Source organism: Rana temporaria, chromosome 3 (genome assembly GCF_905171775.1).
Source record: "Rana temporaria chromosome 3, aRanTem1.1, whole genome shotgun sequence".
NCBI classification, from domain to species: Eukaryota; Metazoa; Chordata; class Amphibia; order Anura; family Ranidae; genus Rana; species Rana temporaria.
Genome location: NC_053491.1, coordinates 223,570,314 through 223,587,053, shown reverse-complemented (window position 1 = coordinate 223,587,053; position 16,740 = coordinate 223,570,314). Strand labels below are relative to the sequence as shown.

The 16,740-nt window shown below is 44.4% G+C and overlaps 1 protein-coding gene across 1 annotated transcript in view; it reads left to right on the top strand.

Moving 5' to 3' along the window:
• Positions 1-16,740, top strand: part of SLC17A8 (solute carrier family 17 member 8) — a 49,199-nt gene that overhangs the window by 17,294 nt on the left and 15,165 nt on the right. Inside the window, exons 5-7 of the mRNA XM_040344328.1 lie at positions 3,660-3,747; positions 4,586-4,672; positions 11,294-11,433. Of these exons, the coding sequence (XP_040200262.1) occupies positions 3,660-3,747; positions 4,586-4,672; positions 11,294-11,433 (315 nt within the window). The remainder of the gene's footprint in view (positions 1-3,659; positions 3,748-4,585; positions 4,673-11,293; positions 11,434-16,740) is intronic.

Here is a 16,740-nt window from a genome sequence, read left to right as displayed (position 1 = left end):
TCGAGGCTGACAATTGGTAACTCGAACTTTCAGCTCCCATATTTTCTATGGGATTAAGGTCTAGTGACTGGCTAGGCAACTACAGGACCTTATTGTGCTTCTTCTTGAGCCACTCCTATGTTGCCTTGGCCATGTGTTTTGGGTCATTGTCATGCTGGAATAACCATCCATGCCCCATTTTCAATGTCCTGGCTGAGAATAACCATCCATGCCCCATGTTCTCACCCAATATTTCACAGTACATGGCCCCGTCCATTGTCTCTTTGATGTGGTGAAGTTGTCCTGTCCACGTAACTGAAAAACACCCCCAAAGCATAATGTTTCCACTTCCACGTTTGACGTTCCTCCTCCTCCAAACACGGTGAGTTGAGTTGATGCAAAAGAGTTTGATTTTGGTCTCATCTGACCACAACACTTTCACCCAGCTCTCCTCTGAATCATTCAGATGTTTATTAGCAAACTTCAGATGGGCCTGTACATGTGCTTTCTTGAGCAGGGGGACCTTGTGGGCGCTGCAGGATTTCAGTCCTTCACGACATAGTGTGTTACCAATTGTTTTCTTGATGACTATGGTCCCAGCTGCCTTGAGATCATTGACAAGTTTCTCCTGTGTAGTTCTGGGCTGATTCCTCACCGTTCTCATGGTCATTGAAACTCCATGAGGTGAGATCTTGCATGGAGCCCCAAAACGCGTGGGATATTGACAGTTATTTTGTGTTTTTTTCATTTGCAAATAATCGTATCACTTGTCATCCTCTCACTAAGCTGCTGGGTGATGGTCTTGTAGCCCATTCCAGCCTTGTGTAGGTCTACGATATTGTCCCTGACATTCTTGGACAGCTCTTTGGTCTTGGCCATGGTGGAGAGATTGGAATCCGATTGATTGATTGATTGCATCCATGGACAGGTGTCTTTTATACAGGTAACAAGCTGAGATTTGGAGCACTCCCTTTAAGAGAGTGCTCCAAATCTCAACTCCTTACCTGTATAGAAGACACCTGGGAGCCAGAAATCTTGCTGATTGATAGGGGATCAAATATTTATTTCAGTCATTAAAATGCAAATTAATTTATAGCTTTTTTTAAATTGCATTTTTCTGGATATTTTTGTTATTATTCTGTCTCTCACTGTTTAAACCTACCATTTAAATTATAGACTGATCATTTCTTTGTTAGTGAGCAAATGTACAAAATCAGCAGGGGATCAAATACCTTTTTCCCTCACTGTACTTGCCACTTTATTAGGTATACCTGTTCAATTGCTTGGTAACACACATTTCTAATCAGCCATGGCACATGATCACATGGCAGCAACTTAATACATTCAGGCATCTCGACGTGGCGAACACGAGCATCAGAATGGTGAAGAAAGGGGATTAAGTGACTTTGAACAAGGCATGGTTGTTGGTGCCAGAAGGACTGGTCTAAAGTGCAGGTTCAAGACCTGACTGTGCTGTCTGGCTGGAATACTTAAAAGCCTGACTGCACATTTACAGATCCTTTATCAGACAAAACCATATTCAGGGGCAGATCCAGAGTCTAGCCTTGGGAGCGGCACTGCCAAAAAACAATTTTTTTTTACAAAAATCTGGGAATTTATCTGGGAAATTACTTGTGTTGGCGCGTTAATCATCCTGGCACCATGGTTATTATGGTGTCAGGATGATTATAGTGCATTATTTATATTATTACATTGTTATATAAAATGTAATAGTTCAACTCACCATAATGCAGAATCACTGGGAGCCCTGAGTGTGTCACTTGCCACTGTCGCCTGCCACCAGATGCGGATTGTCATTTGCCACCAGATACGGATTGTCACTTGCCACATCACCTGCCACAATATACGGATTGTCACTTGCCACGTCACCTGCCACACGTTGCGGATTGTAACTCACCCCAGGTTGCAGATTGTCACTTGCCACACGTTGCGGATTGTCACTTGCCACGTCACCTGTCACCAGATGCAGATTGTCACTTGCCACGTCACTTGCCACACATCGCAGATTGTCACTTGCCACATCACCTGTCACCAGATGCAGATTGTCACTTGCCACGTCACTTGCCACACATCGCAGATTGTCACTTGCCACGTCACCTGTCACCAGATGCAGATTGTCACTTGCCACACATCGCAGATTGTCACTTGCCACATCACCTGTCACCAGATGCAGATTGTCACCTGCCACGTCACCTGCCACATTTTGCGGATTATCACTTGCCACACATTGTGGATTGTCACTTGCCATGTCACCTGTCACCAGATGCAGATTGTCACTTGCCACACGTTGCGCATTGTCACTTGCCACATCACCTTCACGAGATGCAGATTGTCACTTGCCACGTCACTTGCCACGCGTTGCGGAGTGTCACTTGCCACAAGTTGCGGATTGTCACTTGACACGTCACCTGCCACCATTTGCGGATTGTCACCTGCCACAAGTTGCAGATTGTCACTTGCCATGTCACCTGTCACAAGTTGTGTATTGTCACTTGCCTGCTACAATTGTCACTTTCCTGCTAAGGTGGGGATTGTCACTTCCTGTGTCCCAGAGTGAAGTCAGGCCATGAAGTATAATTAAAAGCTCTGTGACCTACTCAAAGTGGATGCAAGTTGCAAGACTTAACTCTTCTGACACATATTGGCTGCAAATTGGTGAAAGTAGTTGTGACACTTCAGTCTTAAGTAAAGGAGTTATCATATCACTGTTCCAAACTTAGGCAGCAGAGAGATGATGTAATCTCTCTGCTGCCTGCACAGTGAGGGCGGAACTGTAGGTATGCAGGGCGGGCACCAGGCAGGCACCAGGCGGTGAGAGATTATGTCATCTCTTTACTCCCTTGCCCGCCGATTGGCCAGCTGCCTCCTCACCTGCTGACTGGCCCGCCTGCTCACCCACCGAGCTGCCTGCCCGCCTGTTCACTCACCCGCCCACCAAGCCACCCGCTCACTCACCCACCGGTCGAGCTGCCCACCCGCCGAGCCGCACGCTTACCTCACTCACCCGGTGACTGGCTGGCCCGCTGCTCACCGTAACTAATTTTGTCAGGGGCAATTGCCCCGTTGCCCCCCTGGATCCGCCCCTGACCATACTCAGACATGTATTTGAATTGACCTTTTGTTATTTGTCTGAAGTTTGTTAAAGAGTCTGCTCACATAATTTGTAATAAAACATCTTTGCCATTCTGAAGCTTCCCTCCAACCACTTTGCATAATATTTTATATATAATGTGATTCTGTACTTGCCAAATATGCTGCAGAAATCTCCCTCCAATGAGTCTGGCTTTAGCCATTTTAACTGTGGGCAGTTGAAGCTGCTGCCTGTTCACTTCCTGGATTTACATAGAGGCACACCTCCATCTCTGCAGCTCTCATTGGCCCTCTTATGACTCACCACCCCCCTCCCTTCCTGGCAAACTCTCACAAGAGTTAGAGAGAGAGTTGTGCATGATGTCATAAGCCTAGTCTATTTACCAGACAAGAAACAGGAAGTGGGCTGTATTAGGTATTTACTGGCAGAAAAAAAATGTTTTACTATCCAAAGTTAAAACAACAAGGGTAGAAGATTTAATAGATGGAAAGATGAAGAAATTACTGAATTTCCGCTTTAAATATGTGATTTGAGAGATTAACATAAATGTATGTTTAAATGTTTTCAGGGAGTGACGTATCCAGCATGCCATGGTTTGTGGAGTAAGTGGGCGCCCCCACTGGAGAGAAGCAGACTAGCAACCACTTCTTTCTGTGGTAGTACAAAATTCTTCTTACATATTAAATCTTAGTCAATTATTGTGCAGCTTTTGGATGACTTTTTACTGTGTAGCAAACAATAACTAATGCAGCGTACACACGACCGTTTTTTGGGTTGTAAAAAATGACGTTTTTTTTTAATGTCATTAAAAACGATCGTGTGGGCTCCAGAGCATTTTTCACAATGTAAAAAATGGCCATTAAAAATTAGAGCTCTAATTTTTCACTACGTTTTTAACGTTGTCGTTTTTAACGTCATTAAAAAATGGCCGTGTGTGGGCTTTAACGACGTGAAAAAACTGTGCATGCTCAGAAGCAAGTTATGAGATGGGAGCGCTCGTTCTGGTAAAACTACCGTTCGTAATGGAGTAAGCACATTCATCACGCTGTAACAGACTGAAAAGCGCGAATCGTCTTTTAATAACACAAAATCAGCAAAAGCAGCCCAAAGGATGGCGCCATTCGAATGGAACTTCCCCTTTATAGTGCCGTTGTATGTGTTGTACGTCACCACGCTTTGCTAGAGCATTTTTTCTTCACGATCATGTGTAGGCAAGTCTGTTTTAACGATTGGAAAAAAACTTCTTTACAACCCGAAAAACGGTCGTGTGTACGCGGCATGAGTTCTAGATTCTGTTGTAGTGGATGGTCATGACTTGTTAGATGTGTATCCTGGGAAGAGGTTGAGGAAATATTTCCCCTATTGATAGAATTCTCTGTCTCAGAGATATTCCAGCATGCTGGACAATCTTTGTGACCGACCCTTGCACTGGATTTGGGTAGTTTAGGAAAATAATTTGTTGTAAGTACTAATTCTTCCCTGTTTACATTGCAGGATCCTATGCTGGTGCGGTAATCGCTATGCCATTGGCAGGGATACTTGTACAGTATATTGGATGGTCATCTGTTTTTTATATTTATGGTAAGGCTTTCTTAGGCATTTTAACAATAGCTCACTATCTTGCTGCTAGGTGCCATTTTAGTTTGCCTTAAAGGGGTTGGAAAGGTACAATTTTTTTCCCCTAAATAGCTTGTACCTTTACCACCCCTTTAAAGAAAATTTGGATTTTAGCCATGCAGGGGAAGACCACAGGCAGGGGCATTGCTTGGTGCCAAAAGGACCAGGGGCTTCAGCCCTAAGCCAAGCCAGGGGGGGGTTCGGGCGCGGTCGGTGGAGTGGCGCGGGGTGACCTACCTGACACACATACCCTGACCTACGTGTGTGTGTGTGTATGTGTGCACACACACTGACCTGACTTACATACACTGACCTGTCCTGCATACACTGACCTGTCCTGCATACACTGACCTAACCTGCATACACTGACCTGCATACACTGACCTGTCCTGCATACACTGACCTGTCCTGCATACACTGACCTGACCTGCAAACACTGACCTGACCTGCATACACTGACCTGTCCTACATACACTGACCTGACCTACATACACTGACCTGACCCACTGACCTGTCCTGCATACACTGACCTGTCCTACATACACTGACCTGACCTACATACACTGACCTGACCCACTGACCTGATCTACATACACTGACCTGTCCTGCATACACTGACCTGACTTACATACACTGACCTGACCCACTGACCTGTCCTGCATACACTGACCTGTCCTACATACACTGACCTGACCTACATACACTGACCTGACCCACTGACCTGACCTGCATACACTGACCTGACCTGCATACACTGACCTGACCTACATACCCTGACCTGACCTGTATACACTGACCTGTCCTGCATACACTGACCTGACCTGTATACACTGACCTGTCCTACATACACTGACCTGACCTAGATACACTGACCTGACCCACTGACCTGATCTACATACACTGACCTGTCCTGCATACACTGACTTGACTTACATACACTGACCTGACCCACTGACCTGTCCTGCATACACTGACCTGACCTGCATGCACTGACCTGACCTGCATGCACTGACCTGTCCTGCATACACTGACCTGACCTGCATACACTGACCTGACCTGCATACACTGACCTGACCTACATACACTGACCTGACCTGCATACACTGACCTGACCTACATACACTGACCTGACCTGCATACACTGACCTGACCCACTGACCTGTCCTACAAACACTGACCTGACCTACATACACTGACCTGACCCAATGACCTGTCCTGCATACACTGACCTGACCTGCATACACTGACCTGTCCTATATACACTGACCTACATACACTGACCTGACCTACATACACTGACCTGACCTGCATACACTGACCTGACCCACTGACCTGTCCTACATACACTGACCTGACCTACATACACTGACCTGACCTGCATACACTGACCTGACCCACTGACCTGTCCTACATACACTGACCTGACCTACATACACTGACCTGACCCACTGACCTGTCCTGCATACACTGACCTGTCCTACATACACTGACCTACATACACTGACCTGTCCTGCATACACTGACCTGACCTGCATACACTGACCTGTCCTACATACACTGACCTACATACACTGACCTGTCCTGCATACACTGACCTGACCCACTGACCTGACCCACTGACCTGACCTACATACACTGACCTGTCCTGCATACACTGATTTGACCCACTGACCTGTCCTGCATACACTGACCTGACCCACTGACCTGTCCTACATACACGGACCTGACCCACTGACCTGACCTACATACACTAACCTGTCCTGCATACACTGACCTGACCTACATACACTGATTTGACCCACTGACCTGTCCTGCATACACTGACCTGACCCACTGACCTGTCCTACATACACGGACCTGACCCACTGACCTGACCTACATACACTAACCTGTCCTGCATACACTGACCTGACCTACATACACTGATTTGACCCACTGACCTGTCCTGCATACACTGACCTGACCCACTGACCTGTCCTACATACACGGACCTGACCCACTGACCTGTCCTACATACACGGACTTGTCCTGCATACACTGACCTGACCTACATACACTGACCTGACCCACTGACCTGACCTACATACACTGACCTGACTTACTGACCTGACCTACATACACTGACCTGACCCACTGACCTGACCCACTAACCTGGCCTGACTCACTGGCCTGACTCACTGACCTGACTCACTGACCTGACCCACTGACCTGACCTACATACACTGACCTGACTTACTGACCTGACCTACATACACTGACCTGACCCACTGACCTGACCCACTAACCTGGCCTGACTCACTGGCCTGACTCACTGACCTGACTCACTGACCTGACTCACTGACCTGACTCACTGACCTGACTCTCTGACCTGACCTACATATGCATTTTCCAAGAACAGACAGGTGAACAGAACAGGTGATCTTTTTTTAAATGATATTACTTGTAAAAGCTCTTCATATAGGTTCACCGTGAACCTATATGAAGAGCTTTTACAAGTAATATCATTTAAAAAACATCAGTAACAGCTCCACACACTGACCTACCTTAGCTCAGCCTCAGCCTTGGTGTGCGGTCACAGCAGGCAATGGCAGTCAGTCACACACACTCGTCGTCAGAGAGGAGCGGAGGAGAAGACGAGAGGAGCGGAGAGCCACCCGCCTGAGCGGGGATGTGGTGTGGCGGCCGAATTGTAATTCCCACCGTGGAGCCTGCAACGCCTATGATTGATGTCACACGTCCCGCGTCCCGACATTGGCGCTGCAGGCTCCAGAAGGCGGGGCCTGCTATCTATGGCACTCGGCCGTACTCAGCGACACTCTGCGCTGGCCGCACTCGGCCACTTTCGGCCGCACTCGCCCACTTTCGGCATCAGATTGGTCCCGACTCCCAGACGCTCGGGGCTACCAATGTAATGGAATGCTGCATAGACTCTGGGCTTTTCGGGAACCCATTCGGGGCTCCAGCCCCCCAAGCCACCCCCTAACGACGCCCCTGACCACAGGTTTGCGTTAATCCTTTCCTCCCCCCTTCACAGAATCCAATAACACATACTGACCTTTTAGCAGAATAGATCATTGGCTAAATGATCAACCAGGGAATAAATGTTACTTTGCAAAATAATGCTATATAAAGCATATATAAAGCAATAATGCAAATCAATTTTAGGATGACATAGCATGCATACACTGCAGAATAATGCAAAACAGATTATAAAAGCTGCACAAACATGGACGCTTCACAGCAACATCTCTGTGACTCAATTAGAGTAAGGTGGCTGCATACAGTAGCATAGTCTTTATAAGACCCAAGGACAAGGAGGGGGGAAGGGCTATTTGTGATTATCCTTATAGACGATCTCAGTGAAGTCCAGGGATGTTCTGGTAACACAGATGAACAGCTGGAGGGATCCAAGGACAAAGGGCCACTCCACTGGAACTAGAGTACTCCAATAGCAATTGGGCAGGTGCGCCTCACAGTAGCTGGGTCTTCCAGAGAAGCTACACTACAGCTACAGTCTCTGGCACACCAGTGACAGTGGAGGACCTCTCACCTCATTAGGTAGGCCCTTTTTAAACTGCTGGGCGAGGGAAGTTTAAGAATTTATAATCCTTGGGTATGTTCAGGAAGTTGTGGGAGATAGAGCTAAAAGAACCTGCACCAGAGCATGGTGAGTAAGTGGGCACTCCACTACAACCTTTCCTGTGTTCCCCTGCGAGTCAGTGCAGCCACTGGTAATGAAGGTAATACCTGGTACTTAAGTGTATGGAAGGAGATATGCCCTCAGGTGGCAGCTCTGGTGATTGGCCCAATGGCCCAGAGTTGTCACGTTGGAGAGGTGAAGCAATCCTCACTTCTATGTACGTTTTGGATAGATAGACAAGAAGCTTACACACATAGAGAGAGACATTTTCCCTTTTAGTAGCTATATATTGGTCAGGGTGTGTGGCCATCATGCTTTTTGCAAAACTGTTAAGATTAAACAAGATAAAAACAATCAGCCAATCACACACACACACACACACATACACCATAGATAATACTTTTTTCTTTAAAACAGAACAATATGTACATATCTTTCTATTTCCAGTTAAAAAAAAGTTACATTATCTAAATCCCTGGTGCCCAAACGGCAACCCTTTGGCACATTTGTGCAGCTCTCTGGGCAGGGCCGCCATCAGGGGGGTACAGGCAGTACACCTGTAAGGGGCCCGGAGGCCCATAGGGCCCCAGATGGAAACCCCCCCTTTTTTTTATTTATGTTTTATAAAAAAATATATATATTTTTTAATATATTCTTATTTTATTTTTTATTAAAGGGCCATTTTTTTTTTTAGGGGTCCGGAGGTCCCCAGGGGCCCGGAGATCCCCAGGGCCCCGGATGACAACCCCCTTTTTTTTATAATTTTTTTTTTTTTAAATGTTATATTATTTTATTTATTTATTTTTCTTTTTAGTTCTTTTTTTTTAATATATATATATATTTTTATTAAAGGGCTCAGAGGTCCCCAGGGCCCTGGATGGAAACTCCCCTTTTTATATATATATATAATTTGTTTTTATTTATTTTTTATTAAAGGGCCCAGAGGTTTCTTTTTTTATTAAAGGGTCCAGAGGTCCCGGATGGCAACCCCCCTTTTTTACTAATTTATTTTTATAAAAAATAATAATAATTTGTATATATATATATATATATATATATATATATCAATATATATATATATATATATATATATATATATATATATATATATATATATAGAGAGAGAGAGAGAGGGCCCAGAGGTCCCTAGGGCCCCAGATGGCAAGGCAACCCCCCTTTTAAAAAAAATATATATATATATTTTATATATATATTGTATTTATTTTTTTATTTTTATTACAGGATTACAGGGCCCAGAGGTCCCCAAGGCCCCGGATGGCTACCCCCCTTTTTTTTTTGCAGCCCCCCGCTTCTCAATTTCAGGCGGAAGCACCCCCTCCCCCCGGTTCTCTGCTCCAGGGGGCCCATGCCTGAAGCTGTGTAAGGGGCCCCATAATTCCTGATGGCGGCCCTGCCTCTGGGACCCTGCAGCTGCAGACACTAATCTGTATTTCTCTATTGGCCTGTTATAGCAGTCATTTTTAGTAGTCTCCTGTAATAGATCTCCAGTCTATGACTGCCTTCTGAAGAATGTCCCCAAATAGTATGTTCACAGTCTCTGAAAAATTTTGCAGCATGTCTGCAGTTTCTGACCATCTCTAGTAAAGTGTTCACATTGTCTGACCGTCTCTTGTATCATGTCTGCAGTCTCTGACGATCTCTTATATCATGTTTACAGTCTTTGACCATCTCTTATATCATGTCCACAGTTTCTGACCATCTCCTGTAAAATGTCCACAGTCTCTGACCATTTCTTGTATCATGTCTGCAGTCTCTGACAATCTCTGGAATCACGTCTGCAGTCTCTGACCATCTCTTACATCATGTTTGCAGTCTCTGACAATCTCTTGTATCATTACCACAGTTTCTGACCATCTCCTGTAAAATGTCCACCGTCTCTGACCATTTCTTGTATCATTTATGCAGTCTCTGACAATCTCTTGTATCATGTCTGCAGTGTCTGACAAACTTTTGTATCATGCCCATAGTTTTTGGGGCAGATCCACAAAGAAATTACACCGGCGTATCTATTGATACGCCGGCGTAATTTAAAAATTCCTGCGTCGTATCTTTGTTTTGAATCCTCAAAACAAGATACAACGGCATCTCGGCTAGATCCGACAGGCGTACGTCTTCGTACGCCGTCGGATCTAAGATGCAACTTTTCGGCGGCCGCTAGGTGGCGTTCCCGTCGAAATCCGCATCGAGTATGCAAATTAGCTATTTACGGCGATCCACGAACGTACGCCGGCCCGTCGCTTTTTTTTTCGTCGTTTGCGTTCGCCTTTTTCCGGCGTATAGTTAAAGCTGCTATACTGAGGCGTACTCAATGTTAAGTATGGCCGTCTTTCCCGCGTACAATTTTGAATTTTTTACGTCGTTTGCGTAAGTCGTTCGCGAATAGGAATTTGTGTAGAATGGCGTCACCGTCGTAAGCATTGGCGGGTTCCGGTTTAATTTCGAGCATGCGCACTGGGATACCCCTAGGGACGGCGCATGCGCAGTTCCAAAAAAACGTTGTTTACGTTTAGATCCATTTGAATTTCGCGCCCTTACGTCGCGTGAGATACGCTACGCCGCCGTAACTTATGTCGCGGATTCGTTGTGGATTTAATTTAAAAAAGATAAGTTACGGCGGCGTAGCGTATCTTAGATACGCTGCGCCCGGCGCAGATCTTTGTGGATCTGCCCCATTGACTATATCCTGTTGTGTGTTTGCTGTCTCTGACACTGAATATTCACAGAATTTTATGTGCAGCCCTTTGGTGATGTTGAGAGCCAGAGAGCCACGCTTGAGGCCTCCCCATGTCAAAAAAGTTGGACACCGCTGATCTATGTTATTTATTCCATTGGATGCTTCTCTTTTTATCTAATAATGACTATTATTATTGGATAATCATTGCACATTTTCACTATTACATGTATTTTGTGGCTTTATCATTCAGGGGTGTTTGGCATTATCTGGTACGTGTTCTGGCTTCTGCATGCTACAGAGGGCCCAGCTGCACATCCTTTCATCAGCCCTGAGGAAAAATCATACATTGAATCAAGTATAGGAGAAAGCAGCAGTTTAGTTACAACTAGCGTAAGTTTTGACCTTACTATGTGTGAATATTTATTTATAAATCTGGTCATTGCTTGTGGAATAATTGTTAAAAATATATGTTAATATATGTTAATATATGTTAAAAATATATGTTCCGCAACCCAACTTAGACAGAAGCAAACAAACGTTAAACTCTAAATCCTTCTCCAAGTCAACCTCCTCTCTTCTATTTAACCTCCAGTTAATAGACTCTTGGCGAGCCTTGAACATAGGTGCAAGAGACTACACCTTTTATTCACACCCACACGATTCATACTCAAGAATTGATCACATATTCTGCACCCCAATAATTCTAGCTAATTCCCTTGGCGCCGATATTCATCCTTGCTCCTGGTCTGATCACAATATTATCACCCTTACCACAAAATTCATAGGTCTCTCCCCCACCTCCTATTCCTGGCGATTGAATGAATCCCTTCTAACAGACCCTAACCACCAACAAGGAATTGACTCAGAGATTAAAGAATATTTTTCCCTGAATGACACTCCTGAAACTTCTGCAGCAACACTCTGGTCAGCTCATAAAGCAGTAATCAGAGGCCACTTGATTAGACGCGCAGCCCAACGTAACAGAAATAATGTTGAAAAAATCATCTCCCTCACGAAAGACCTTCATAACCTATACAAAATCCATACACATTCACATGACCCTGCTGTCCTTAAAACCATCTCTCTTAAACGCAACGAGCTTGACACATTGCTTTCCCTTAAAGCCGAAAAGTCACTCAGATGGTCAAAAGCTAGATTTCTTCTCTCCAGCAACTCATACTCGGCAATGTTCGCCCGTAAACTCAACCAATCCCTCAAACCGTCACACATCTACAGACTCAAGAATAATAGGAACCAAGTGGTCACACACCCAAAAGAAGTACTTTCGATATTCACAAAATTTTACTCTGACCTTCTCTCTGCACCAAAACCCTCCCCACCCACTCTACCATCCACGTGGTTGAACAATCTCCCCTTCCCTAAACTCAATCAAACACAAATAGACAACCTTAACATGCCATGCTCAGACGATGAACTAGAACAAATTATCAAAACACTTAAGAAAAATTCCGCCCCAGGCCCAGATGGATTCTCATCACTCTATTACAAACAATATTCTCAGATCCTAGTCCCACACTTGAAGAAACTTTTTAATTGCATCTTAAAAGGCGATCACTTCCCAGACGAGATGCTACTCGCCAACATGTCCTTGATCCCAAAACCCAACAAAGACCATACTCTCCCCCAAAATTACAGACCAATCTCCGTCATAAATAATGACCTTAAAATATTTAGTAGACTCTTAGCTAACAGACTTTCCTCTATTATCCCTACTCTCATTTCCCCCTTCCAATCAGGCTTCATCCCCGGAAGACAAATCACAGATAACATCAGACTGGTCACAAATATAGTCCAGGATGCCAAGATACATTCCAACCCTGTTTTGTTACTCAGCCTGGATATAAACAAAGCCTTCGACAGTGTGCATTGGTCATTCTTGGACAGTGTTCTACATAAATACGGCTTCACTGGCGAATTCTTACACGCATTTCATGCACTCTACCATAACCCCTCCACCAGAATACGTCTCCCGGGCTGTAACTCTGAGTTTTTTAAAGTAGGCAAAGGTACTAGACAGGGCTGCCCCCTTTCCCCTTTACTTTTTGCACTAGCAATTGAACCACTTTCCACAGCAATCCTCACCAACCCTAATATTAAAGGTTACTCATCTGGACCCGATACATATAAACTAAGCATGTATGCAGATGACATGCTACTCTTCCTCACACAACCGGTCAATACACTTCCTAACCTTCTACAAACCCTAAACAATTTTGCATCCATATCAGGCCTCACAGTCAACGTCTCAAAATCAATAGGCATGCCCATCAACATCCCCCCACTAGAATTAGACTCCATACGCTCCTCCTTCGAATTTTCTTACACCCCAGATTCTCTCCCATACCTAGGTATTTATCTCACCCCTAATCTTGATGACCTTGCAAGTAAAAATTACATCCCGATGTTTCAAAAATTAAGGGCGACACTTAAAATGTGGAAATCTTTCAAGATCTCTTTCCTCGGTAAAATCACAGCGATTAAAATGACACTCCTCCCAAAATTACTTTATCTATTTAGAGCACTCCCCATTAGAATTAATAAATCCCTTATCACCAAATTCCAATCTGATATTAACAAATTTATTTGGTCTGACTCCCACCCCCGTTCTCCTAGACAAGTCTTGCACAAATCTCAGAGATCTGGCGGCCTCGGCCTCCCAGACCTTTGGCTATACTACCTCTCAGCAAGATGGACCCAAACAGCACAATGGCACATCCCACATTCCAAGATCCCATGGATAGCTTTCGAGAAATCCTCAATATCCCCTTTCACCATCTCAGGGATTCTCTGGGGAAATAAAATCTCAATTCCATCCCTAAATTCCCTTAACCAAATTGTAGCACATTCTTATCACTTATGGAAGCTCCATAATGGAAAATATAACCTCGTTTCTAAATCCCCACCGTTTGCTACATTCATAGGAGACCCAAAATTCATACAAAACTCCCCAATAGACCTTTCATGGTGGAAGACTAAAAACCTCACTACACTTAACAAATTTATTATAGGTACAAACTTCATCCCCTTCTCCACCCTGAAAGCTAAATATCAGATTCCGGATTCGGAATTCGATAATTTCATCCTTATCAAACAATTTTTCGAAACTCACTTCAAAACCACAAACACCCAATCCCCCTCTCATTTTGAAAAACTCTGTCGCGATTCCCCCAGGATGAAAGGTTTCATCTCAGAACTTTATTTCATCATGTCTAACAACACAGAGCCCAATAAATTATCATATATGCTAAAATGGGAACAAGATCTTAACTTTACGTACTCCCCAGTAAACTGGGACAACTGTATAACCAACCTACACAAATGCACCAGATCTATTGCAATCAAGGAAACAGCCCTAAAAGTGTTTATCAGATGGTATTATACCCCGACCAAACTCCACGCCATTTTTCCCTCAATCCCCTCCTCATGCTTTAGAGGCTGCGATGTTTCGGGTTCTTTCCCCCACATTTTTTGGTCTTGCGATAAGGTCAAGAATGTTTGGTCACAGCTTGAAAGTTTTGCCTCTAAAATTTCAGACAAACCAATCACCCTCACAATACATAACTGTTTACTCTTCTCCCCCATCACGGACCTTTCCACATGCCATATGAGACTCATCCATACATTATGTGTAGCCATACACTGGCTGATTGCATCTCAATGGAAATCCCCAATAATACTCCTAAATCCACTCAAACACAGGATTAACGAAATAAATTTGATGGAAAAAATCTCCCATACGCTACAAAACACCATACACATTTTCAACAATAAATGGTCCCCCTGGTCTGAATATTCACCTCTCTTTTTTAATACAAACTAATTTCTTTATTATACCACATTCCCTTTAACATGGCTTCCCTCAATATTCTTTCAAGATCCTCCATGGTTCTTTCCCATCTCTAAGTAAAGCCTGTTAACCCCAATTGCTTTGCTGTGTCATATTATATTTCTGTTTCTGATATGAACTTACCACATCTTTTATAATTATGCTGTATCTTTATATTTTTCCAACTATGTACCGCTGTCTATCTTTTGCAATAAAAGTTTGTAAACAAAAAAAAAAAATATATGTTAAGGTTTTCAGATATCCAGGTCATAGGATACTGGCTATTTAGCAGTAGTAAGTCAAAAACACGTAAACTTGCTGTGCATTTGGAGAAGAGACGCTTGAGAGGGGGTATGATTTCAATTAACAATACCGGTGACCACACAATAGGGGCAAAACTTTTTTTGCGGAAAGGAGTTTAACGAGACATGTGGCCACTTATTAAAATTAGAAGAAAAGAGGTTTAACCTTAAACTACGTAGAGGGTTCTTTACTGTATGAGCGGCAAGGATGTGGACTTCCCTTCCACAGGCGGTGAAGCATAGATGGATTCAACTATTAGATAAGCACCTAAACGTCCACAACATACAGGGATATACCGTATTTTCCAGGGTATAAGACGACCTTTTGCATCTAAAATAATGCCCCAAATGTCGGGGGTCGTCTTATACGGCGGGTACCTGTGTCAGAGGGTGTCAGACGGCGGCCATCCATTATTCAAAAGCCGCGCCTTCTCCTCAGACTGTTCCGTGATAAGCGGAACACTAATTTTCCCAGCAGAGCCTCTGTTCAGTGTTCCGCCTATCACGGATGTGCTCTCATCCTCGGCCTTGGCCTCGGACGAGAGGACATCCGTGATAGGCCAAACACTGAACAGAGGCTCTGCTAGGAAAATTAGTGTTCCGCCTACCACGGAACAGCCTGTGAAGGAGGCGCGGCTTTTGAATAATGGATGGCCGCCGTCTGTACGCTGCAAACAGGAGAAGGTAGGGAATGGAATGGCACAGTGAGGCATGTAATAACTGCACAGCGAGGCATGTAATAATGGCACAGCAAGGCATGTAATAATGGCACAGCGAGGCATGTACTAATGGCACAGTGAGGGGTCGTCTTATAAGGTGAGTATATGATCCAGGGCCATCTTTTCCACTGGGCACGCTGGGAAGTTGCCCGGGGGCCCTGCTTGCCTGGGGGGCCACACCGGCTGCCCAGTAAGAAAATGTGGAGAGTGACGGGTTAGAACTGCCCATGCCCAGTTTGCGGAAATTACAGAGAAGATCCGGTCCTCCACGAGGGAACTCAGTCTGTGGACCCTGATGTAAGTGGGAAAGAGAAAGCAGTGGACTCTGATATAAGGTGGTCTCTGGTCACCAGAGCCCCCCTCCACATCAGAGTTCCCCCCTTAGATCATGATCTGCAGCTTTCCCCTTTACATAAGAGTTCCCTTTCACTGTAAGGGGGAATTCTGCAGACTCTGATGTAAGAGGAAACTCTGTGCTGCCTGGGTTATAGTAACCTGACCTTCATGTCAATGAAGACATATTTTTTTTTGTTTTACTTTTGTTTAACTTAAACACATTGCTAATAGCACTATCTATATGTTTATAGTTTAAATAATGACATTTGCATTGTTCGGCACTGAAAACTATAATTTTAGGTACTTTTTTTGCAGTGGCAGTAAAAAATGTGGTTCTGCCAGTAGATTTTATGATTTTTGTTAGTAAATTCTCGTGCGTGATTGTGTAGACAGGGCCCCAGTGCACTGTATTGTCCGGGGGCCTATAATGATGTTACGATGACACTGAGTATATCCCAAAACCAACATTTTAGCTGGAAAATTAGGGGGTCGT